Genomic DNA, 26,827 nt, shown 5'->3' with positions numbered 1-26,827 from the left:
TCAGTCATCTTTCCCCTTATTGGGCACCTAATATGTCGGGCATTGTTTTAGGTACCAGGTGCACAGTAGTAAACAAAACAGACAAAAATCTCTGCCCTCGAGGGGAGCTTACTCTTTAGTAGGGGGTAAAGATGCATGAATAAAATATACTAAATAATGATAAAGGTTAAGGAAAAAAGATACAGCAGAAAGAGATATGGTATAGGGAGCAGCTGATATCTTATACAGTATAGTCCAGGAAAGGCTCACTGAAAATAGAACATTTGGCTAGATAGCCCTTCTCGATCCTCTGGTCCCTGATCATTTCTAAATGCTCTAGAACATTCTGGAAGAAAACTGGATCTAGGGCATTATCCTGAAAAAAAATGCTAAAGATAGACAATAATAATTATAATGAACAATATAATGTATCAACAATGTATATGATGAACTGTGTATATAATTAGCTTAAATATAATAAAATATTAAATATGTGATTATTAAATATTAAATTTATACTATTTAAACAGGTTTCTTATTCTCTTATAGAGCATGTATTACAGTCATGATGCAGACAAGGTGCTACATTAAAAAATGATCATATCACTGGAACAATATCAGAATGAATGGATAGCATTAAGAAAAAACAACCTCTTTTAAGGTAGTGGGATGTTTGCTGCTAACGGGCAAGAATGAAAAACAAAGCCACTGAAGATAAAGAAGAGCTCCATCCAGACGCCTGCAGCCATATTTTATTTCCATTGGGTTATTATAGAGAATAACAGAAGCTTTGGGGAATCTCCTTTTCTTTAAATTATAGAATCCATCCATTAATTAAATCACTTTCCCCATCTCATTACCAGATGGGCACATTTTCCAAGGTTACACATGGAAATTAGGTTCTACTTCCTTCAGACGCTGGCATCGTTATTATTCAGTTCCTGCCTTTCGCCCTTTCCCAGGGGAATCCCACACACAATTGTAGAGCTTCAGCCACATTATCTGGATGCCAAACACTTTCCAGTCCTTCCCAACACAGAGCGGTACCTCTCGAGCACTAAGCCTACGAGACTCTGTACGGACCATGTGGGCTCAGCCTCAATGCATCCCAAACGGAACTCTCTCCCCGCACTCGCCTATCCAGTGCTCCTGCATATCCTTAGTTGGTGGCAACCATCTGTCCACCCAGGCAGTCCAACTGGAAACCTGGATCCTTCTTCATTCCTCATATTCAATCAGTCAAAAAATCCTAGCAACCTTAACTTAAAATGTCTTTTAAATCCGTCCCTGAGTCCCTATCACACCTGGTGCCACCTTATTTCCACCTACCATTCTATTCCCCTTCTGCATCTATCTCCCTGCCCCCTGTCCACATCCTATATTTCTCTCCATCACAGCACTGTTACTCAATATAATACATGTTGCTTATGTATCTACCTCTTCAAATACCCCATGAGTTCTCTGACACACAAATACGTATGTGTGTCAGCACACAAACATGCTGTGCTCTTTCTTTTCTCAGCATTTAGCATAAAATCTTGCATGGAGTGTGTGTTCCATTAACATGTACTAATTGGATACATAACTCTTGGACCATTAGATCCCAAGATATCAGACGTTTCAGGAAGTGATATAGGTTCACCAACAAAATTCCTGCTCACCAACCCTGACCCTGTTACAGCTAAACCTATGAAGTCGTGGACTGCTTATGGGTTTAAGTTTGTGTTATGAACTCTAATTCCTCCACTGCAACCTTTTCCCACCTTAGTACTTGTCTAGCTCTCATGTAAGGCGTTCAGTGTCCTCTTTGTCCCTCCTCTTTTATAATCCATTCTTAGTAAAAGAGTTCATCTCTGCTTTTTATTTCCACAGGTATTTGCATCTTAGGGCTTTCTTTCTAATTGCGGAAAGCCCCCTCAGGTCCCATTCAAGAACTACAAGACGGGCTTCCCTGGTGGCGCAGTGGTTGAGAGTCCGCCTGCCGATGTAGGGGACACGGGTTCGTACCCTGGGCCCGGGAGGATCCTACATGCCGCGGAGCGGCTGGGCCCATGAGCCATGGCCTCTGAGCCTGCGCGTCCGGATCCTGTGCTCCACAACGGGAGAGGCCACAACAGTGAGAGGCCCGCGTACCAAAAACAAAACAAAACTACAAGGCTTTGGCACCAGGGTATATGTATGAAGGAGAGCTGGTAGGAGGGAGGGGAGAGAATCACTCAGAGATCCTGACTCACCTCGCAGTCAGAACCTGAATGCTCCTCCTCCCACACTCAGCCAGGCCTTGACCAAAAGCCCAGGCTTGTTTTAGCAAATGCTCTCCACCCAAAATCCTCCATCCTGGGACATTAGCTCACAATCTGAACATCCAACTCTATTTTGTTTTTCCTTCCAGTTTTATTGAGACATAACTGACATGCAGCTCTGTATAAGCTGAAGATGTAGAGCATAATGATTTGACTCACATACATCATGAAATTATGACCTCAGTAAGTTTAGCGAGCATCCATCATCTCATACAGATGCAGAATTAAAGAAATAGAAAAAAAATTTTTTTTCCTTGTGAAGAAAACTTAAGCTTTACTCTCTTAACTTTCACATGTAACATACAACAGTGTTGATTATATTTATCACATCGTACATTACATCTCTAGTACTTATTTCTCTTATAACGGGGAGTTTGTACCATTTGACCACCTTAATCCAACGCCCCCACCTCCGCCTCTGGTGACCACAGTTCTGATCTGTTTCTCTTTGAGTTTGTTTCCGAAGTATAATTGACCTGCAACACTATGTTAGCTCCTGGTACACAGCACAGTGATTTAACGTTTCTGTACATTTCAAAATGATCATGACAAGTCTAGTTACAATCTGCCACCACACAAAGGTATTACATAAATATTGACTGTAGTCCCCATGCTGTACATTTCATACCAGTGGTTCATTTATTTTGCAGCTGGAAGTTTGTACCTCTTAATCTCCCTCACCTACTTCTCTCCCACACCTTCCTCCTCCCCTCTGGCATCCACCTGTTTGTTCTCTGTATTTATGACTCTTGTTTCTGTTTTGTCATGGTTGTTCATTTGTTCTGTTTTTTAGACTACACATATAAGTGAAATTATACAGTATTTGTTGCTGTCTGACTTATTTCACTTAGCATAATACCCTCTAGATCCATTCATTTATTCTTTTGCAGATGGCAAGATTTTATTCTTTTTCTGTGACTGGGTAATATCCATTGTATATCACATCTTCTTTATCCAGTCATCTACTGATGGGCACTTAGGTTGCTTCCATATCTTGGCTATTGTAAATGATACTGCAATGAACAAAGGGGTGCATGTATCATTTGGAATTAGTGTCTTCTTTTTTTTTTTGGATAAATACCCAGAAGTGGAATAGTTTAATCATATGGTAGTTCTATATTTAATTTTCTGAGGAATCTCCATACTGTTCTCCATAGTGGCTACACCAGTTTACATTCCCACCAACAGTGCACGAGTGTTCCCTTTTCTCCACATCCTCACCAACACTTGTTATTTGTGTAAAAATGACACCTCTGCTTTAGATGTAACAGAAAGAAAACAAAACGGTTGTTTTAAGACTTAGCTGCAGTCTGGGCCACTTGGGTTATAGGAGGAAGAGCATTCTTCAAGGAGAAGATTTAGGTTTCCTCTGGGAAACCCTGCTAATGAGCTTATAAAATGTACAGACCCTAAGGTAATTTAGAGTCCTGATCTGACAATGAGGAAGAAGGAAGTTGGGGTCCCTGGGATGGAGGGGAGAAGGGTCTTTGTAGAGAGAGGAAGCCCTACCAAGATGGGAGCAGATGAGGTTCTGAATAAGTATGAGAAATGGCCCTCATCTGTACTTTCTGCTCAATTTTTCTGTAAATGTAAAATTGCTCTAAAAATTAAAGTCTGTTAATAGATTTTTCTAGTTAACAGAAAGAAGGAAGGAAGGAAAGGAAGAAAGAAAGGGAGGATGGAGGGAGGGAGTGAGGAAGGAAGGAAGGAAGGAAGGAAGGAAGGAAGGAAGGAAAGAGAAAGGCTGAGAATACTAGGTAGTTGTCTATTCTGTGCTATAACTCCCTCCATTATCCCAGACATTCAGTAAACTCTGCTGAAAACAGCTGCTTTGTGAAGTGGTACTTTGGGAAAAGGAGGAAGAGAAATGGTGTCCAGTATGGGGTGAAGCCATGTGAAAGGCACAGCACTCATAAAGGTGAGACCAAGAATTTGGGAGTGGCAAGAATTTAGAGCAAGAGGGGACCACAAAAATGTAAACCTCGAGGAATCTCTAGAACTGTGTTGTCCAGTACTATAGCTACTAACTACCTGTGGCTATTGAACAGTTGAAATGTGACTGACTAGTCCAAATTGAGATGCACTGTAAGCTAGTATGAAAAAAAGAATGTCAAATATCTCAATAATTTTTATTTTAATTACTTGTTGAAATAATACTATTTGGGGTCTGTAAGGACAAATAAAAAATATGTTATGAAAGGTAACTGCACCTGTCCCGTTATACCTTTTTAATATAGCTATTAGAAAATTCAGAATCATGTATGTGGCTTTGCATCATGTTTCAACTGGACAACACTACTTTAGAATCTTGGGGAAAACGCATACACTTGCTAGAGTATAAGACATGGGGAGCTTAAACACTTTCTTTGGATAGTAAAAAAAGGGGTGACCCCAGTAAGTTGGAGACATAAGACAGTAGACTTGACAGATAAAGTATGGGAAAATACAAAGTTACAAGAACCGATGACATTTATTTTAGTAAAGTTTTATTTAAACTAAAAATAATTCCTCTGAATGACGTGTTCTCAAAATATGATGTAATTTATAAAAAAATTCAACTTTTCAGGAACACACTGATAGCATGAAACAAAGTACATATGGTACAACTTTCCAACATAAGTAACTTACATTCAGTCCTTCGATTTAAACTGGAAGAAAAGCATGGAAACTTCGACCTTCCGGGGGATAAACGAATGTGTCTTCTAATATCTTGATGTGTTGAACAGTGACCACCCGGAGACTAACACTTTGTACTTTCAACTAGAAATATAAACTACATCCAGGGCTCCCCTTGTTTACTCTTTTCTGTTTATTTCATACCAAATCTACTCCTTAAGCCATGTCTCAGGAAATCGATGAGCAAAAAATAAAACAAAATACAATGCCTGACTCCAAGTTAGCCAATCTGGATGTAAGCAGAAGTTATATTTTTTTTCTGACATGCTACCTAAAAGGCTCTAATTCAGTACCTCTGGGTTCTGTATTATGTAGAAATATGGTTATGTGTATACAGAATTGGCAAACTTCAGACCTGGGGTGATTTAAATATCACGTGGTCTAGTCTCTTTCTTCTACAGATAAGGACACAGAGCCACAGAGAGGTCACTTGCCTGAGACCACAGAGCTGCTTTAGCGGCAATGGCAGGACTTAAGGCACACAGAGTGTGGACACAGTCAGTACCCTGGGTGTGACTCCGTTGTCTCCTGACAACCAACTGGGGTCGTCTGAAAACTGGGGATTTATCGTACTTGCTCATAGGGATTTCCAGGAGGATTAAAGACTCTCTCTCTATATGATGTGCATTACAGCCTTTGTCATCTCTGTCACACTTAATGGGAGCTCAACTCATGCCCTGCCTTCCCCTCCACCTTTTTACCCGAGCTATGTGCTAGTGCTCTTTTTCCTGAAAAGGTTACAACTCAGTGAAAGAAACAGCTGTGGACTCCAGAAAAGCTTTTGCCCACTGCCTTTGATCATGTATTTGAGGGGCTCTAGGCAGCCTGGAGCCTACTTGAGAGACCCTGGGGACAGATGGTTAAGATGGCAATGCTGACCCTTTGTAGCCTAAGAGGCTCAAAATGAAACATGGTTTCCAGGAATGGAGGTGGGTACCACGTGCAGAGCTCAGAGTAAAGCTACAGAGCAGGCTCATCGTCTTGCCCCTCTCCTACCTCTTCCACCATCACAGAACGCCAGCCTGAGCTATCCAGACATGCCCTTAGCTCAAGGTAACATATTTCTCAAATAAACACACAGAAACTACTCTCTTCTTCCTCGGCCACTTGGCCATGCCCTGGCTCCAGAATAACAGGACAGCACATTTCATACATAGTTGCCAAGAGTTGCACATCCAAAAGGGGGGGTTTGTTAATGGAAATCAACCACAAATGGGTCACTCCTTAAATGGGAAGTATTTTCCTGGAGGCCTTCCAAGTGTTCTTGCTTAATTCTCACTTCTCAGCACACACACACGCACATAAGCCAGTGACTTAGCACCCCAATCTTAAAGTTTTCCAGTCCTCCTTTAAAAGATGGCTTTGGGACATGGTTACGTTGAAGTAGGAGTCCCCCACCTCGGGAAAAAGAAATATAAAGTACAGATAAACAGCAAGGTCCTACAGTATAGCACAGGGAACCACATTCAATAGCCTGTGACAAACCAGAATGGAAAAGAATACATAAATACATGTATAACTGAATCACTTTGCTGTACACTAGAAACTAACACAACATTGTAAATCAACTATACTTCAATAAAATAAAAAAAATTTTTTTAATTTTTTTAAAAAGAAATATAAACTTGGGACTTCCCTGGCAGTCCAGTGGTTAAGACTCCATGCTTCCATGGCAGGGGTCACGGGTTTGATCCCTGATTGGGGAACTGAGACCCCATATGCCACATGGCACAGCGAAAAAGAGAAACAAAACACAACACAAAACTCCATTTTCATTGCTCTTCCACAATTAGTCTCCCCTCCTAGGGTCAGGAACCTCACTGAACACCCAAAGACAGTGTACTGCTGGTCTTGGGGGCGGGGGGAGCTCAGTCTCCCCCTTAAGTTTAATCCATTCCCAAATTAGAGAAGGTGAGCAATTCCAGGGTCTGGGAGCACATTCATTTATCATCTGGTGATCGGGTGTGGAGTTCAGGGGATGGGGCAGCCTCCAAGGCAAGGACACGGCACACAGCCAGGAAGCCGGAGGCTCCATACCTTTGCAGGTGAAACATTTGATGTGGAAATGTTTGGTCTGGACCCGCAGCACTTCACCCTTGCACGGCTCCCCACATTTATGGCAGTGGATGACAGGCTTCTCTGACGGGTGGTGAGGGTCCTGAGGGTGGGCCACTGAAAGAAAAACAACAAAAGATCCGTGTGAGTAGAAAGCATTCCTACAAAAGGAGTCATTGTGGGCATGCATAAATATGCCCATAATGTTAGTATCAAATGAGCCACATATTGATTCAATAAGCACCAGTGGCACCTCTGCCCCCATGTCGTAATTACGGGGACACACAGATCAATAAGAGAGTTGTGGCTTTGACAGTCCGGTGGGAAAAACACTGGGCTTGTTCCTCAGGTAGCCAGAAGTCCTGTCTCTTTCTCCTAAACTTCTCCAGGACTATGTAATTGGTTAAGTATTAAGTATATGATCTTATTTGGTTCAATATTGTGCAGTATGTCCTTATCTTGATTTAGAAAGTGCCTTCCAGCCAGGAGATCACTGCAGACTGTAAGTTCCTTGACAGTGAGGACCGTTTATTAAAGTTCACATTTTGTTTCTCCCCGTTTTTACTCCTCCTTCTTTCCCCAGCTCCTCTGAACACAGCAGAACACTGGTGCACCAAAGGGGCTCGGCTAACACTTATTTCCTTCTTAGTCAGCAGGCACTGGCTAGCTCCTCGTCTCCAATGGGTCATTCCTGATCCTCATTTGGCAACGCGACCCGTTGGATGTCTATTACGAGCCTCCTATTGTGTGCACAGTTCCTGATACACACACCGCAGGCAGTCCTTTAAAACAATAAATTAGTAACTACGTGGATTTCTCTGAACCTCAGTTTCCTCTCCTGTAAAACAAAGGGAATTGGATCAGTGGATTTCAAAGATCTTTCCAAGCTCTAAAATCATATGATGGGGCTTACAGGGATTATTCTCTCAGTTTCCAGAGTGTGGCCTTCAGAGAATAGAAGTTATTGTGACTGCCGTGCCCTAGGAATAGGATTACAGGCTCGTCTTACAAAGGACCAAGAGAGTAGACAGCAAGAGGACACCTGTGACTTGACGCTACCCAAGGGTCTTCATTGAACCTGCAGTTTGTCCAGCCAGAGAATGCAGCAAGGCGTTTTTTTGCTATTAAATTCCTTTTCTGATTTGGGTCCTCAGAAGGATGAACCGTGTGATACACCGAAAGGTATTACATAAGTACCTACATGAGCGTGATATGGGATAAGAACAGTGAACCTAAAATTAATCAACCGACACAAAGAACAAAGATGATTTCTTTTTTCAAACGGTAAAGCCAGGTTGGACCGGGGGAGGGGAGTGTGGGCAGGTATTGCTGAAATTGAATTTAGAAAGCACCTCACAGCAAGGAGCTCTCTGTATACCACGAGTATAATAGTGCATTGTTTCCCTCAGACCACTGTAATGTTCTCATTTCGCCTGGAAAGAGTTTGAATAAGACAGTCCAATTAATCCATTACTAGTTAAATTCTCAGAAACAAGGTTCTCCTTGTGAGATTTAGACCAGGAGCAGGTGTAGTTTCGGGTTTAACTCCTGACCTGAAATCTCTGCACTGGACCCCAAAGCGTTCCGCAAAGGTATGAACATCGTGATACCCCTGCATTTCCTTATCTGCCTGCTGGGATCTCTCTTGGAAACCTGTATTCACAACAGAAGTCAGTACCATCTAAAGGAATTAAGAAGGGGCTTCCTTCCAAGATCTCTAAACAACCACTGACTTTTAAAATGATGTGTAACAAGGCCAAAAATTTATTCACCTGGGCATTAAAAAAAAAAGTCTCCCTTAACAATATCTGTTTTATATAAGGTTTTTCGTTTGTTTGTTTCCACTTTCTGCTTCCTATAAGAATGGAGGAAAATAATATTTACTGAGCATCTGTCTGCTAAGTGCCAGGCACGGTGCTAGGTGCTTACATATAGGTCATTTTATTTCATCCTCACCACCCCTCTCTCAGTGACTTGGGAAATACTGTTCCCTCTTGACAGAGGAGGAAATCAAGCCTCAGAGAAGCTGAGCAGCCTGCTCAGGTAACAGTAAGTGGAGGGCTTCCCTGGTGGCGCAGTGGTTGAGAGTCCGCCTGCCGATGCAGGGGACGCGGGTTCGTGCCCCGGTCCGGGAAGATCCCACATGCCGCGGAGCGGCTGGGCCCGTGAGCCATGGCCGCTGCGCCTGCGCGCCCGGGGCCTGTGCTCCGCAACGGGAGAGGCCACGACCGTGAGAGAGGCCCGCGTACCGCAAAAAAAAAACACAGTAAGTGGAGGCTCGAAGATCCACACCCAGGGCTTTCTGACTCCCAACTCATGCTCCTCTTGTCTAAATCAGAAATTTAGAAATCAGAAATTATTATAAGTCCAGCGATGATTGTTGTAAGTCAGGCAATAATTTATTTAGCCAGGCTCAAGTGCTGTTCTAAAAGCAGCAGCTAGGACTTGGTTGATAAAAGCTTATACACTGTGTACAGTAATATATTGCTAGCTGAGCATGGCGCCCAGACGGTAATCCCCCAGGTGGCTCTGCTGACCCCCTATATCAGAACTCCCTGGGCCATGTATTCAATATGCAGATTCCTCAGCCCACTGAACTAGGGGTGTGAGCCGGGGACCTATTATTTTCACAAGCTCCTCAGGTGCTTCTTATGCATACTACAGTTTAAGAACTATTGTCCCCTTAGAATTCAGACTATACTGTTAAGCAAGGTACAGAGAAGAGTTAGAGTGAAAAAAAGGAACCCACAAGACCGTCCGCCTCAGAAACAACATTAGAACACAGTGGATCTCTTGACTGTGAGGGAGAATGCATTTTTGGATGAGAAATTGCACTGCGGTTTCTCTTGACTTGAATTTTTTTATAGCTAAGCAAGCCAGCTATGCTGAGTAATGATGAGGGAAGGAAAATATCATTTCACTTCTTGGCTCTTCCCTTTGCCTCAACACAGGTGCCAATGCACATGCTGGCACCAGTCACGAAGGTCAGAACAGGGGTCAACATCTGCATTTTGCAAGCATTTCCCTTTGGAAATATATATTACACTGCGAAATCCTCCACGCCCAGAGATGACCTTTATTTTCACCCAGAGATGAGCAGAGACTACATCACGTTTACTTGCCTTTCCGTCATACATCAGCCTGGGTAGACACTTATCAGAACCACCTACTTGTGAAGAAATGGGCTCCGCTTGTTAGAGGACAGAATCCAAAGACCAAAAGAGACTCAGATTTCATCCCAACTCAAATGAGTATAGACAAAAGAATCTCTCCACTTTTTAAAGATCGATAAACAGGTTTCTCTTACATAACTTCCTCTGGCAGTTTGGTTAATACCAGATGTATATTCTTTGACTCAAGCCTACATTTTTGAAATAGGCTGAGCCACTTGCAACATCAAAAATGACATTGGTTCTGTTCTCCTCTTATTTGCCAACTAGCTCTGTTGCTAATTTTTACCTGATTGCTCCATCCTTCAGAGCCTGGGTGGTCCCTCTGTAGTCTACTGATGGGGGAAACGGGGAGCAGAGAGCTTACATTACTCGTGCCCAAAGTCAGCAGCAAATTATTGGCAGAGGTACACTCAGCACCCGGGCTTCCCAAATCTTTTCTGCTGTACCAAGTAGTCAGTGATTTACCCCGGCGTTTGGGCAGACATGGTTAAAATCTTCCACGGCTCATCAGTTTGTTGCTAAAAGAAGAATACTACGATGAGAAACCAAAAGCATGGTGGCGTATCTCCTGAATAGCGAGGAAATGTATGTGAAGAGCCAAGAATTTATTTGCCTGAAAAGGTAAAGGGATTCGTCCACTGCATAACATCCAGTTTGGAGGGATCCTGGAGCCTCCGTTAAAACAGGCTATTGCAAGGCTCACTGAGGAGTTTCACAGTCAAGCAAAGCGGGATAGCCTCACCCCTGAGACTCCAGCATAGAACAGAACCAAAGTTCCATTTTGGATGTGTTACTTTGGAAATGCCTATTAGAGATCGCAGGTGATGAGACTGTGTGTGTGTGTGTGGGGGGGGGGGTTGAGATCATTAAGGAAACGTTACCTTCAGTGCCCCTAAGCAGAGGACATTAAAGGCTGTAAGAGGAAAGCTGAAAAGATTAGGTGGAGCCCCTCCTAATATTCCAGAACCAGCCTCGTCTTACCCAAGTTCTTTCCTTCTGGGGGACAGACCATGGAACTAGACCAGCAGAATCAGAATATCTGAGAAAGCATATTTGAAATAAAAATCTCCCTAGCAGGTGACTATCACGAGCCTATGACAGCATCCTCAGTATGAGTTATAACTTGCCCCGGGTTATGTGAATTATTCAGAATCTCCCAGGTAATAAATCCCCCTCCCAAGTACTCTCCCCTGTCATTAACACCGTCACTCCCTTCACCAGCCTTTGACACCACACAGGCTTGATGGCTTTCAAAGCCCTTCCATCTGCATTATCTCATGTTACTCTCATGAGAGCCCAACAAGGTAGGAAGAGCAGAAACTGTCAAGCACGTTTTACAAATGGGCAAACTGAGACTCAGGGGGCCCAAGTGACTCACCCAAGGTGACACAGCCACGAAATAGAGAGTTGGCAATAAACCAAGGCAGTGCTCTTTACACCCAAAGGACCCCCTAATCACTGACGCTTGCAGCCTTGCAGTCATCCTGATCACACCCTCTCTTTCGTCTCCCACGAAATTCTGTCCACTCTCACATCCCTTGGTTGTCACTTCTCTCACCACATGAATCCAGTCTTCAACCCCTTTTTCTCAGATTGCTGAGAGTTCCCTGCTCCCTGGCTCTTTCTTCTTCAATGTGACCTGCGAAGAGTAGGCAACCTAAAGGAATGGGGGCATCACTCCCCACTCCTTAAGTCTGGGCTGTGCTTGGGGACCTCCTTCCAGAGGGGACAGTATGGAAGGGGGAGTGGGAGAGAAACTTTACAGTGGACAAATCTGACAAGCACTGTCTCACCCAGGTGATCAAGGTCAACATCAACAAGTCATGTTGACAGTATGTACCTTTGATATGATGTGATGAAAACGAGTACTTTGCCCCCGTGACCTTCCTTCCCCCCAAACCTCATAATCCTAGTCTAATCATGAGAAAACCCCCAAAAGTGCCAGACCAGTACTCGCCAACATCGTCAAGATCATCAAAAACAAGGAGGAAAGTCATATCGTCACAGCCAAGAGGAGCCTTGATGCCTAAACGTAGTGTGGTATCCAGGATGGGATCCCAGAACAGAAAAAAGACATCAGATAAAACCAAGAAAATACAAACAAAGGATAGACTTAAGTTAACAATGTGTCCGTTTTGGTTCATTAACTATAACAAAAGAATTATATTAATGTAAGATGCTACTCATATGGAAAACGAGTATACGGAAACTCTCTGTACTATCTTCTTGAATTTTCTTTAAATCTAAGACTGCTCTAAAAAATAAAGTCTATTAAAATAAAAACAAAAGAACTTCCATTATCTCTCTCAGTCCCAATCCATCAAGTCAAAAGTTCTTGGTCTCATTTCAGAGATCTTCAATAACATGACCCACAATAGCTATTTAGATATTTAAGAAGAAACTACATTGCTGAGTACTTCTCACTGTGCTGAGTGGTTTTGAACTCTGGCAGGCCAACCCCAAAGATAGACACTAAAATCTTCTGCTGTCCATTTCATATAAATATACAAAGCTCCCTTTAGTGAGGCCTCCTGACCGCTTCCTGGTCAGTCATCTGAAGCTTCTCTGAAGCTCTCACTGTAGCTTATATTAATAAAATATTTCACTCTCCTCCAAGTCCTAAAGCACTGAATACCTGCACTGTCACCCAGCACTTAATTTTCTCTTGTTTTGTGTTTATTTTGCTTTTGTTTCACAGTACATCAATCCTGACCCTGCAAAATTGCAAGCTCAATGGTCAATTCCTCCAGGTTTCTGGGATACTTCTGATTTCAAATAATCTGAGTTGTTCTCTCTGTACTTCTCAGTTCAATTTTTGGATCAGGGAAAAATACAGTTACCATCCAATACCACTGTTGGAGCATCTCCCATATGAAGCTACAGATTCTTGAACTTATGACATCTCAATATGTAACTCTGTAACACCATTCTATTGTTGTAACAAGTACAATTTATTGAACACTTACTATGTTCTAGGCCCTGTGTTAACTGATTTACACTCTCAATCACAGATAATCATCACAACTGCCTTTTGGGGGCGCTGTTTTATTATTCTTGTTGGGCAGAGGAAGACACCAAGGTTAGGAGTCAAATACCTTGCTCAAGACTTATTTACGAAACAGAAACAGACTCATAGACTTAGAGAAAGACCTTATGGTTATCAGGTGGGAAGGGTGGGTGGAAGGGATAGTTAGAGAGTTTGGGATTGACATGTACACACTGCTATATTTAAAATGGATAACCAACAAGCATCTACTATATAACACAGGCAACTCTGCTCAATATGATGTAACAAATGGGAAAAGAATTTGCAAAAGAACAGATACATGTATATATATAACTGAATCACTCTGCTGTACACCTGAAACTATCACAACGTTGTTCATCAACTCTACTCCAATATAAAATAAAAAGTTAAAAAAAAAGAGATTACACAACTAGGAAGTCATCTGACTACAAAGCCCACACTCAGAAGCACTGGGTAGGGGATTTCCACAGGAAAGTATTATGCAGCATAGAAGGAAACCAAGCTAGTGCAATGTACTAAACTCTGATTACACAGCTCAGAAGCAGTGAACACCCAGCTGCATCATAATCCCAAAGGTAACACCTGCTAGTAAATAAGCAGATGGGAAATAACACTTCAAATATAAAAGAAGTTACCCAGGCCGCGGCAATTGATGGGGAAAGAACACTTACAGGGGAAGGGTCACAGAGCCAGGGGGTGCATCCAGCCTCCACCCTGAGCAGAGGCCTGGGCTGGAAAACTGTCTGGTTAGGACTGGTCTGGATTTGCAATCACAAAATGATTTTCCGCTGGTAAGTTTGATTTCTGTCTAAAGACAGGAATCCTATTATCCTGGGAGTCTACATTACAGAGACTGCTTCACTACTGAGAAAGCTTTCCATACTTCTACCCCGTTAGTTCCCATTTAATTATAAACACACATCACAGAGATGTGTTCTCCCACCCTTCCACCACTTCTCTCCACCTCCTCCTCCCTTTCTTCTTTTTTTTTTTTTTCTGTACGCGGGCGTCTCACTGTTGTGGCCTCTCCCGTTGCGGAGCACAGGCTCCGGACGCGCAGGCGCAGCGGCCATGGCTCACGGGCCCAGCCGCTCCGCGGCACGTGGGATCTTCCCGGGCCGGGGCACGAACCCGCGTCCCCTGCATCGGCAGGCGGACTCCCAACCAGTGCGCCACCAGGGAAGCCCCTCCTCCCTTTCTTTCTGCTCGAATGGTACTAGTACTGAGCCTAGGAATCGAGCAACTCAGGAGTTTAAATAAATGCACAGAGTGCTTAATTTGCAGTTTACCTAAAAGCCCATTTCCTGCTGTGGCAAGCGGTAGTTACGGGAAGCTACCCACTGTTACCATGGCAGTAGTTGTCCAAAATGACCCTTCTCTTGAGTTGGCTTCCATGACCTAATTTCCTTATACCGTGTTAGTCTGGTGGTCAGGATTACGGCTTGGCACAAAGCACACGGCTGCCTTGGCACAGACACTCCCGGCAGGCAGTAGGACGGCTCTGTTCTAGCGCCCTGCCACTGGTGGCTTTCCGCTTGTTAACAGATTCCCAATACCTGATTTGCCTTTTCTGAGGCAACGCAGTCTGTCTCTGCTATTCCTCCCAACATAAAAGACACCGTCACCAATGGGTCAGCTGGGATCCTGATTATAGCAACAGCCCAGGCTTTAATCCACTTAATCTGATTCCCCCAAGGCAAAGAGGTACTAGGATTATAATAATTCAGCCAGGAAATTTCCTCCGTGTAAATCATATGATGCTTTTGCCCTGCTGTGTGTGCTACACCTGCCTTCTGGGTAGCAAGGTTAATCTTAGGAAGGGATTTACCATCGGTTTGGTGTCTTCTCCTCCTGCTTCTAAAAGAGTCTCCCTTGACACACCATTTGGTTGCGATGATTCACTGAGACCACTCCCTTCTTTGGCCTCCCTTAGCCCTTCTCTGACAGCACTTAGTCATTTAACTTTGGAGCACAGTCATTAGTAGAAAGCCACACGGCTCCTCCCGAACAGCAACTCGAAAGGACCCTGGAGGACACTGACTCCTAGTCCTGCGTCTCCTGACACAAGCCTCCACTTCCCCGAGACCATACAGAAGGGCAGGGACTTCCCTGGCGGCGCGGTGGTTAAGAATCCGCCTGCCAATGCAGGGGACACGGGTTCGAGCCCTGGTCTGGGAAAATCCCACATGCCACGGAGCAGCTAAGCCCGTGAGCCACAACTACTGAGCTCATGTGCCGCAACTACTGAAGCCCGCGTGCCCAAAGCCTGTGCTCCACAACGAGAGAAGCCACCACAGTGAGAAGCCCGCACACCGCAACTAGAGAAAAGCCCGTGCGCAGCAACGAAGACCAAACACAGCCATAAATAAATAAATTTATTTATTTAAAATAAAAAAGAAGGGCTACGAATGCCTCACAGGTTGAAGTGGGGACAACACGAGGTCATCTCCTCGTGGGCGAGCGCCCACAGCACCGGCCTGGCACACTTAGGCCCGAGTCATCTGAATGTTGGGAAAGACTGTCACTAACCTCGATGAGCAGGAATTTCTAAAGTTTAACAACAATACCTTCTGAAATGTGATACAGCCTTTGAAAGTCACCCAGGGATCTCAAATTGTCCCTGCCCCAGCAATTCTACTTAGAAATGGATCAAGTCGAACACGTGGGCTGTGGCTGCAGCCTGAACCCTGCTGGCAGACCGCCAAGAGAGAGGGTTGCAGTCTAACAGCATTTAGGCCTAGGGTCCTGGGATGGGGTTTCACTTGGGCCTGGTGGTACCACCATTGCCTTCTCCCCCCTAATTCCAAATCCAGACACATGAGAGGGGTTTTTTTAAAAAAAAAAAAAAAAAAAAAAAACCAAGATGTTAATTGTAGTGTCCCTGTGAGGTACACACTGAAGTCTGATAACAACACAGGAAGCTTCCCAGCTGCCTTTGCCTTTTTTTTTTTTTTTTTTTTTTTTTTCTGCTTCTACTTACTGCCCAGGACACCCTGGGAATTACTAACTAGTTAAAAATAGCAGTTAAGACAAACTAATGAAAATTGTTAACATGTGTATGGTGCTTCACAATTTACAAAAGGTGTTCAAATATAATATCTCCCTTGATCCCATCAACCTCAGATTGACCTCACTGAGCATTCGCAATGTTAAGGACCTTCCTCCCCACCCCCGCCCCGAGAGTGGTGAGCTGCTGGGGCTCTTGCCTGCTGCAGGGAGCTGGCCTTGCACAGCTCTGCCCAACCGTGCACTCAGTGACTTCACCTTAGCAGCCTGAAATCAGCCACGGGGCGGGTATTTACACCACGGAAATCCGCAAACTTCACAAGTCAGGGCTTTGCCCTGTGCCCACACCCAGAGACGGTTGTGACACGTTTACCAGCACACCGCTGTGCCCGAGGTCACCGGCTGGTAAACAGCAACATGAGGCTTTTAATTCAGGTGGTAGTTAATTTCAGAAACAAGACTTTAAACCCTTTCTGAAGTGGCCCTGCCACTCGCACTCTGTGAATAAACACGCACAGTCCCCTTCCCCTGGGTCTCTCCAGCATCGGAAGATGAAAGCAAAGGACTTGAGTTCACAGTATCCAACGTGCAGTATCAGACATGATCTTACAGACGCTGGAACTACACTTTAGGTATTTAGGTTCCTTTCAGAACTGCAGTTCTGGCTTGTTCAAGCTTTCTGTATGACATAACTCTGCCCCGCGTTACCTTTGCAAGAAAAGGCAAGCACACATAATCTATACTTGTCACCTTGCCAGGTATTTTCCTAGTCATCCGGGCGACAGAGAGCCTGGCCCTGGGTGGTTCGATCATTCTCTCATTTCACTTCAGGGATTCATCTGCTGGAGTGGGAGAAAAGAGATTATCTCCTAAAGTTTAGCAAAGTTCAGACTTAGTGAAGTCTATCACTGGAAAAGAAAAAACATGTCTGAAGTTCAACATGCGACCGGTGGGGGAAGAAGACAGAGACATTACATAAATGTCTCCATTAAAACTCCTAAATGCAACCTTCCAACGCTTGGGAAATAACTCCTTATCAACAAGAGTCAACAAATACTGACCACATAAGAGCTGCTGTGTGTCCTGTGTTGTTCCAGGCCCTATGGGGAACTCTGGAGACAGACCTCCCGTGCCCTACCCAGTTCTGTGCGCAGCACACAGGAGGCTCTCCCTGGGCAGCTGGTCAGTGCTGAGAGAAAACCACTTGGGAGCTGTTCTGGGAGGTTTAAGACTGTAGGAGAGGCACAGACGATACGCTAGGACTTCTGCAGGGAGAAGCATGCAGTAAGTTGGGACGAAGAGCTGGAGAAAGTTCCAGGGAGGAAGGAGTGGGATTTGAGACCATGGTATGGGCAGAATGTAAACGGTGACAAGGGGAGGATAGTTCAGGGAGCAGGGACAGTGTGAGCCAGGGCCTGAAGGTGGGAGAGCTACGGTTAGTCGGGCAGCCCTCTGACCCAGAGGCTTCGTAGGAAAGAGCAAGTGAAGGCGAAAGCGGCAGCGTTTCCCCCATGACATTTGTGTAAGTCCCAAATCCTGCCCTCAAAGAATTTACACTTCTGGGCTTCCCTGGTGGCGCAGTGGTTGAGAGTCCGCCTGCCGATGCAGGGGACGCGGGTTCGTGCCCCGGTCCGGGAAGATCCCACGTGCCGCGGAGAGGCTGGGCCCGTGAGCCATGGCCACTGAGCCTGTGCGTCCAGAGCCTGTGCTCCGCAACGGGAGAGGCCACAACGGTGAGAGGCCCGCGTACCGCAAAAAAAAATTTAAAAAAAGAGTTTACACTTTTATGGGGTAGCTTAGATGGAAGGAGGTGGAGGAAAGCATAAACATACAGATAAGGAGATAGAGACGGAAAGAGAGAGAGAGAGAAGGAATATGAATGGGAATAAAAGGTAGAGAGTAAATCATGTGCTGAAATAAAAGTGTAAAATGAGGAGAGAGAAACCAAAAAAATTTTCAAGAAGGAAGCATCCTTCCAGCTGGGCCTTTAAGGCAGAGTAGGAGGGCAGGATTTAAAGGAGTAGGAAGGAAGAAGAAGGCATCTTAGATGATGGAGGGGTGGGATGGGGTATATCTGGGGACCGTCAGGACACCTGGTTTGGCTGAAGCACGCAATGTGCAAAGGGCAACATGGAATAGAAAACAGTGAACAAAGTTTGACCTGTGCATCCTTGAAGGACAAGCTAAGGAACAGACTCTAAAGGTTCCTTATCACCCCCAGGTGGAGCTCTTGAGATGAGTGATATAATCAGAGTATATAGTTGACCTATTTCTTAGGAGCTGAGTTAGGACCATTTTTCAGCTCACAGTGCAAGCAAATTGGGAGCCACGCACTATGACATGATGGCTTTCAGCGAGGGGTCCCTTCCAGTGGTGAGATGGTCACAGTCCTGATTCTGGTCAGACAGACCTGGTGCGAATCTGGGCTCCACTCCTCTTAGCTCTATGATCATGAAACAAGTTACTTTTCTTCTCTAAGCCTCAATTTCCTCTTCTGTAAAATGGGGATAAAACCTATTCTGACACTTACAAGGATAAATGTACGTAAGGTGCTCAGCACTTTTCCTGACAGATAATGAGCGTTCACCAAATGGAAGCCATGATGGTTACCATGGTGTTTCGGTGTGGGGATACGGTGAACTGTAGTTTAAGGTCCTTGATCATAAATAAATGACCATGTGATCCGCCTGAAACACAAATACATTGAATTTCCAGCTCTGCTGTCTTCTGTGACTTTCAGCAATGGACACCTACTCTTCTGCTGGGTAACACCCAGTGAACGTTCAGTGCACCCAGCGAATCTTACAGCTTTCGGTGTCATCATTTCAGTTTAACCCATAAGACTCTAAAGAGCAGATTTTGTTTTATCAGCATATAGTTCACACATCCTAAAATTTACCCATTTTAAGTGTACAATGCAATGTTTTTAGGTATATTCACAGAATTGTGTGACCATCACCACAAGTAGTAATTCTGGTATTTTTTACATTTTTATCACCCCCAAAAGAGACCCCATACCCATTAGCAGTCACGCCCCCATCCCTCCCCTGCTCAGCCCTGGGCAACCACTAATCTATTTTCTGTCTCTATCGATTTTAAGTAGCAGGTTTGACTAGTGTCCGTTTGTCTCAGCTTCTCAACATCCACAGAGCAATCAGAAGGAACAACTGTATACACACACACTGGGATTTCCCTCTACACATCTCACACCTTACTAATGCATGGAATCCTCCCCACTAAGGTATATGTTTGTTTTTCACCAACACATCCCAACCTGACAGATGTCCTCATTATCACTTCATTTCTGCAGCCCTCGTGAAAAAGAGCCCATCAGAAGAAAAAAACAACTGGATGAGACACCATCAGAACCAGTTCACGTCTCATGTGGGAGGTTTCACAAACACGACTTGCCTAGAGGTGTGTCAACACTGGAGATTTGCCCGAAAATTAGAAACAAGAGGATATGCCTCTGAGTAACTGGTCCCTCAACAAGGAGGATGCTAGGAGGGGTTTAGGGGACAGTTGGGAAGAATGCACAGGGTCTGTCTTCAAATAGTGTGGGCTTTTGACTCATGTTCAATCCCTTTGCTACAGAGCAACCAGAATGATCTTTTAAGGGCATTATTTGAGCAGATCATACCTCCAACTAAGGCCTCTAAGTAGCTTCTGCCGCATTATCCAAGGCACCCTATGGTAGCCCACGGAGCCTGCCCATCTCCCTGGTCTGTTCTCATGTCCTCTCCACATCGCTCCCAAGCTCCGGTTCCTGATGCTTCAAGATCTCCACATGCCCCTTCCCTTCCAGAAGGCTCGTCCCCCTGGTATTTGCAAGGCTGGCTCCTCCTCTTCTGGTCTCACCCTAAAGCAGCTCTCACATCAACCCTCGAGAGCTCTCCTGGGACCACCCAAGTCAACTCGGTTTCCCTGCTTCCCTGCTACCCCATCTCTGTTTACTTGCTTTACACTTACCACAATCTAAACATTCTGTTTCCTTCTTTTCTGTCTTCTTTACTACAAGGTTACTGCCACTGTATTCCCAGGGTCTAGCACAGTTCCTGGCACAAGGTCTATGTTCTGTAGATGTACATTCAGTGTGTTCATTCACTTAACACCAGCCTGATTTTCTGTCTCTTTTCCATAGGAACAGCCTTTGGGTGAAATTGAAAGTTGGTTAAATGCCTTGGGGTCACCAATCGGATGTATCAGTTAGGTAATTTTGATGATGTCAATAAACTCAACTAATGACTAAGACTTGCTTAAATTTCTGACTCAGAAAAAAAACCAAAAGCTGAAGGAATGAGCTTACTGGTGGACCAGTTTCAAATCAATGCTGGCTAAGCTTCTCTCTGAATGAGAACCACACAAAGAAGCACCACTTCCAGTTGAACGGACCTGGGGCCCGGAGCAGGGGTGGCACCAGAGCCTTGGAAAATCGAAACGCAGTGTTCCCAGAGCGGGACATGACATGATGATGGGAAGGAGCCAGCAGGGGCTGCTGCAGAGTGGACGGGCGGTTTCCTCGGCAAGAATCCTGGGCACACCTGGCTTCCGGCCTCAAACGTTTTAAAACAACCATTCTGATAAGGTGCACATGTTCCTGCACCAAATCATTGTCAGCCATCTCATTTCATTCCACAGCCGAAAGGTGAACTAGTGTCATCAGCTTGCTTGCCCAGGTGACGTGGGCTTCAAGAACCCAGCCAGTAGAGCTCCGTGGTGACGTTCTATCACAGGACAGTAGGAACGACTGGCCCCCGGAAGCCACTCGCGTGGTCCCGCGAGCAGGGTGGCATGACAAAAGCTTCCAAGGTCTTGCTCTGCTTGAGGTGAACTGGGAAGAGACCGGCCAGCAGAGACGGGGGGCTCCTTAACTCACCTGTCTAGCTCTGTTTACTCGCCCAGGTGCTGAAACTAATCTGATCACTGAACTCCATCCCAATGAAAACGCTGTCCCACCAATTTTACTCAGTCCAGAGGTACAGTGATAACGATAGCTGCAAAAGCAAACAATTACTGAGCTCTTGCTGGGTTATTTTAAATGCCTTATAGTATTGATTCAACCCTCACAACAACCCTATGAAGTTGGGACAACTGATACCCTTATTTTCTGATGAGAAAACCGAGGCACAGCCTGGGTTCAGTGACTTGCCTGAGGTCACACTATTAGTGGAGCTGGGATTTTAACCCAGGCAGTCTGGCTGCAGAGCTCCCGCTCATAAATGCTACTCGTTTCCAGGCAAACCTATAACATCCCGAAGGCTTCGGGGATAATCAAAGTTACCAAGGTAAATGGAACAAGTGTACCACAAGGGACAAATGAGAAAGAGATGAACACATACAGGGAAGGGGTTCACAAGTTCAGGCTCCGAACATGTCTCTCCTGAAAATCCCAGCCGAAGGCACTTTGACTGCCTCTCCATCCAGCTACAAATTTAATTATTCTCACCGTCTACATTTTCGTTTTATTTTCTCTGCAAGGGATCTTGGGTCATTCCCTTTGGCTCTGGGTTCTGCACCTACCCTGCTATTTAAATAAACTTTACAGATCAACAGACCTTCGAGCAATGTTTTTGAGCTTTTTATACAAGTTATGTCATTGAAATGAATCCTGACAATAAAGATATGAAGAGGGTAGTATGGGTTTTCTCCCATATGTTTTCATTTTTATCAAAGTTTAAGAAACTGGGCTTCCCTGGTGGCGCACTGGTTGGGAGTCCGCCTGCCGATGCAGGGGACGCGGGTTCGTGCCCCGGTCCGGGAAGATCCCACGTGCCGCGGAGCGGCTGGGCCCGTGAGCCATGGCCGCTGCGCCTGCGCGTCCGGAGCCTGTGCTCCGCAACGGGAGAGGCCACAGCAGTGAGAGGCCCGCGTACCGTACCGCAAAAAAAAAAAAAAAAAAAAAAGTTTAAGAAACTAAAAAGGCTTATATGCATAAAAAACACATATACTTACAATGCACGATGGCAACTGCCTGCCTCACCTCTCCTCCTGCCTCTCCACCCTCACTCCTCTGTGCTCACCATAAGCAGATGCATTCAACTTTTGGTGTTTTCCCTGTTCTTCATCACTCTGTTTCTTAGTCTTAAGAAATTCTTAACTGCTATTCTTATTGCTACATTCTCAGACCAACGCAGTCACTACTTATTAACATCTTGTTCTTACTAATATGGCTAAACCACATTTTCAATTCACTGTGGTCAGTGCTTACACTTTGAGAATGTAATTATTGTTCGATTAGAACCTGCAGTGCAATCTGTGAGTAAAGCCCCTTTCTTGTACAACTTTTTTTTTTTTCTCCTAGATGTCATCACTTCCTTTTCTCCCACTAGCCTGGTTTCTGATGAACAATCCATCATGTTTATTATTTTTTTTTAACGGTTTTTGTTGTAATCTAACCAAGAATTCTTTCCAGCGCTCAAACTTATCAGATAACTTATCAAACCTCCACACCCGGAGAGAAAAGTGGGTGTTCTCAGTGCTATTTTCACTGAAAAAAAAAAAAAATCATATCTCACACAGGTGAAGAGCTTGGCTCTACGTCCTCTAGAGACATGATTCATCTGATAGCAACCCCAGCATTCACTCCCTGGCAGCACTGCCTCTGGGGAAAGAAGATGTGCAGGCTGTGGCTGCACAACTCCAGAGGGGGCCGCTCCCCCGCGCGAGGCTGAGAACGGGGCCCTGGAGGGGGAGGTGACCCACAGATCCTGTAAAGAAAGGGAGCCTTCCCACCTCATCTTCAAATACTGCTCCTCATGGTCTTGTACTGCGCTGGCTCCCCACCCCTGGCACTATCGTATGGGACACTCTCTGTCCTTGTAGGTTGCTGCTCTCTGTCTGGCCTTGTTTGTTTGATTCATGTTTAGCACCTGGCTTCTCTGCCTGCCTGTTAAGCAAAGCCACCGTATCAGTGCCACCTCACCGTGGTCCCTGGGCTCTCATGTTAAGCACGGCCTCTCCCTAGGGGTCTCTCCATCACTGCCGCACCTTCCAACGGCAAGAAGCCACTCTGGTGCTCTTGTTTCATAGTCCAAGCTCTTTTTGAGTCCTGCTGCATCTTGCAGGAGTGCCTCCAACTCAAGATAGGAGTGATGGCAGACACACCCAGAACCCAAAGAAAGGTTATGCTTTTCCTGCTGCACGGGAAGCTTGCTATGACAACTCACCGCTCAGACATTCCAAGGGAGGGGTGAACTCTCTCCAAAGCCCCTATGTTATAATATTTCTTGAATTACTGATATGTCAAAACTGAATGCTATAGAGCACATGGTGCCCAACCAATGCAGGTGAAGAGCTGTTGCACTGATGATGGGTGTTGTGGTACCTGACAGACTGCCCAAGCCCTGAACTTGTTCTACTCTCCCTGGTTGTGATGCAAAAACAAGAGGACCAGGCGAGCAGAGAGGTGATGTGGAATCATAGGGGGAAATTCTTCTAAATGAAAAAGTTGTTCCAGAAATATCAGGCTTAGATGCTAATGAGGCCTGAATGGGGGGTTTCCTGTGGACTTTCTGCTGAAATTCAACCACGTAGCATTTTACTCCGAATTTAACAGCTGGGTCAGTCCTTAATTGACCCAAAAGATGAAAAGCACCCCAAAAGAGGACACCAAATACTGGTCAACTTCTGTTTATAAAATGATCACTAAAAGATTCCAAAATTATTCTGTCAAAACTTTTCCAGTAGCAAGTAAAGAAATCCAACTTAACCAAAATGACCAAAATGTACATATTAAGCACTACTGTAAGTGTGCAGGATAGAAACATGGTTGGCCAAGAAAGTACCTTGTTCTGTTTCCACCCAATAAAACTTCAGTTAGTGTAGATGTTCTAAACCAATGGTTTTCAAACTTCAGGTCTTGACCCAGTGAAACAGGATATCAGTTCAATGGATCATGACCAGCTTAGTTAAAAAAAATAGGAGAGGCTAGAAAAGAGCAGAGAGTAAAGGTTAAGTATTGCTTCATATGACTTTTTCTGTAGCCACTTATATGCGTAAGTGCACAAGTCTTGAGTCTTGATGTGTCAGAATGGATTTCCTACGGTGGGTAGGTTTGGTGAGCATTGTGTTAAGTCCCAGACCACAAACGGAAGGCCCTTTGGCTGAGTCCTGCCCACAGACATGTTTTGTTTGGCCTACACAAAGATTTTTTTGAAGAGAAAGTTGAATCATTTGCCAACATTTAAGCATCTGGAGATTTTACATAAAAACCCCTATTTCTAGTCACTCTTGGAAATTGGAAGGCCTGGCCACGTGGCCTACATGCCTCTATTCCTAGTTTCGTGGGAACCAGGACACAGCAACAGAGTGGCTTTTCACTGTAGAGGGGTCCCTGCTGTCCAGTTTGTCCTAATCTCCATTCATGTAGGTCACCTGCCTGATTCTTGGAGGCATCTGTATGTACAACCCTTGGTTCAAACCATCCTCAACTCAACCTGGCCGGCAAAGCCCTCCATCTACCCTTCCTCACGTTCACTGCAGACACGTGACCAATAGTAGTTCCTGCCAAACTCAGCTGGCTGCGTTTCCTTCATTGCTTCTGTTTTGCCAGTTGGAAACCTTTCTCTCATTTCCCCTTTATCCACTTGTTGCACTCCTGTTCAACCTTCAAAGCCTCGCTTGCCGTGACCTCCCAGGAGAATTAATCACTCCCTGCACTGCAGCCCCATATGACTTTGAGTTCTCTGCTGCACACATTTCACATTATATCATAATCATTTCTGTGTTTATGTTCCTTGCTAGAATGTGAGTGCTTTCAGGTCAAGAACTACATTTTATTTGTTTCTATACCTAGACCGCTCATCTCTTACTAGGTTCTGAATAAACATTTAAACAAGGATAACCACCTCCCATACCCATACGCATCCTTCATCCACTTGTTAGTTAGTTCAACATTCACTGAACACTTACTATGGAGCAGACACTGTATACTGAGTCCGAATTGAACTAAACACCATCCCTAACAGAAAGAAATGAACAGAACCCTTCAAGGTCAATCTTAAATGCTTCCTTTTCTATAAAGCCTCTTCTGATTCATCTGAAACACTAACTCTTCCTTCCTTTGAACCCCAAGAGAATACCATTTATACCCCTTCTGATCACCTTGTGTTGCCTCTCTTTTCACTTAGCACCCCTCCCCACAATGGCTAATTCATTAACCTACTGAAGGTAGGACCTTTTCAGTGTATCAGGTTACCCCCGAAATGCCTTGCGGAGAGTAGACCTCAATAAACTTGTGATGCGCTCAAGAAGCCCATTGCTATGGTTCATTGCTTCAGGCTGGGCTCTTCACACATGGCAGGACAGGCAGTGTCTTCCATTTGAGCAGGAACAGCACCACTGAACCCAGTCCAGCAGATACCGTTCCCACTGTCGGCCCTAAAACCGTTCCTCGATGGCTGTCCAGAGAGGGCTCCCACGAGTGGCACACAGCAATCCAGCGGACACTCATCTAGCTCCACGTGCCACTTAGGGGACCTTCCATGGACCTGGGAACCCGAAGCTCCTGCCATTTTTCTGAGGGGTACTCAGCCCTCTCTCTCATTTCCCATCAGATACTCCACGGTGAAATAACCGTGCTACCTTTTTCTACCATTCTCTGTTTGTCTTAATTTTTCTTAAGTTTCTCCCTACACAATGCTTCAAATAGCATTGTGAATACACACTGTTGACCAATCAATGTTGTTGAATGACAAGACAGAATCCAGACATCTAGAACACAGACCGATATAGTGGAGGTGGGTGAAATGCTCCAGGTTTTAATACTATGTTTTAGCTCCTCAAAGACTATCCTGGCTCCTTTGAAACTATCTTTTACAAAGGATTCCAAAAAGGTGTATGAACCCCAGTAAAAATGTTCACCTAACCCTTCGAGAATTAGGAATGATGGTTACAGAATGGCACTCCTGTGCCTTGACCCCCAGCCTTCCCCAAGTCAAGCTGAACCCCAACTCACTCCCAGGGAAAGGCACCTTGTGACTTCCTCCCATGCCCACTCTCTGACCATCCAGTGTCACATACTGACAGCAGTCTCCTGGCCACTCAGATCTCCCAGAAGGTCTTTTTTTTGATGAACTATAGCTTCATTCTACGACACAGCAGAGTCAGAGTGAGAACAATGCTCTTGGCCTTCTCTTTGCTGTCCACACTGTAAGCAAGATAAGTTAGCAAAAGAGCACGGAGAGGCTACTTATATGAAAGTTCTCACTTCTCTGCCTGGAAGGCTGATCATTTTACCCACAGAAACCATGACAGTGTCAGAGTGTGGCCCCCGGACCACAAGTGTCAACATCACCTGGGAATTGCTAGAAATGCAAAATCCCAGGCCCTTCCTCAGACTTGCTGAATCAGAACTCTGGGAGCAGGGCCTAGAAATCCCTGTTCTTACAAGCCCTCCAGGTGGTCCTGATGCCTGCTAACAGTTGAGAACCACTGCCCTAGATAGTAATCTCCCTGGAAGTCTTAAGAAAACCAGCATCTTCACAGTTAAGTCCAAGTATTCAAATAAGTCAGCCTATTGGATTGCAATGGGACACAGAAACTCAGCCCTGGGGCCCCCCAGGGCACACTGGACCATAATAGCATTAATCATGTCAGTGTGAACACAA

At 44.9% G+C, this 26,827-nt stretch overlaps 1 protein-coding gene across 1 annotated transcript in view; it reads right to left on the bottom strand.

Moving 5' to 3' along the window:
• ABLIM1 (actin binding LIM protein 1) overlaps positions 1–26,827 on the bottom strand; it is a 237,490-nt gene that overhangs the window by 154,161 nt on the left and 56,502 nt on the right. The window contains exon 2 of the mRNA XM_067024591.1: positions 6,996–7,130. Within this exon, the coding sequence (XP_066880692.1) occupies positions 6,996–7,130 (135 nt within the window). The remainder of the gene's footprint in view (positions 1–6,995; positions 7,131–26,827) is intronic.

The sequence above is a fragment of the Kogia breviceps genome, chromosome 2 (assembly GCF_026419965.1).
Source record: "Kogia breviceps isolate mKogBre1 chromosome 2, mKogBre1 haplotype 1, whole genome shotgun sequence".
NCBI classification, from domain to species: domain Eukaryota; kingdom Metazoa; phylum Chordata; class Mammalia; order Artiodactyla; family Physeteridae; genus Kogia; species Kogia breviceps.
Note: the sequence above shows the minus strand (reverse complement) of the source record. Positions and strands in the feature narration are given on the sequence as shown.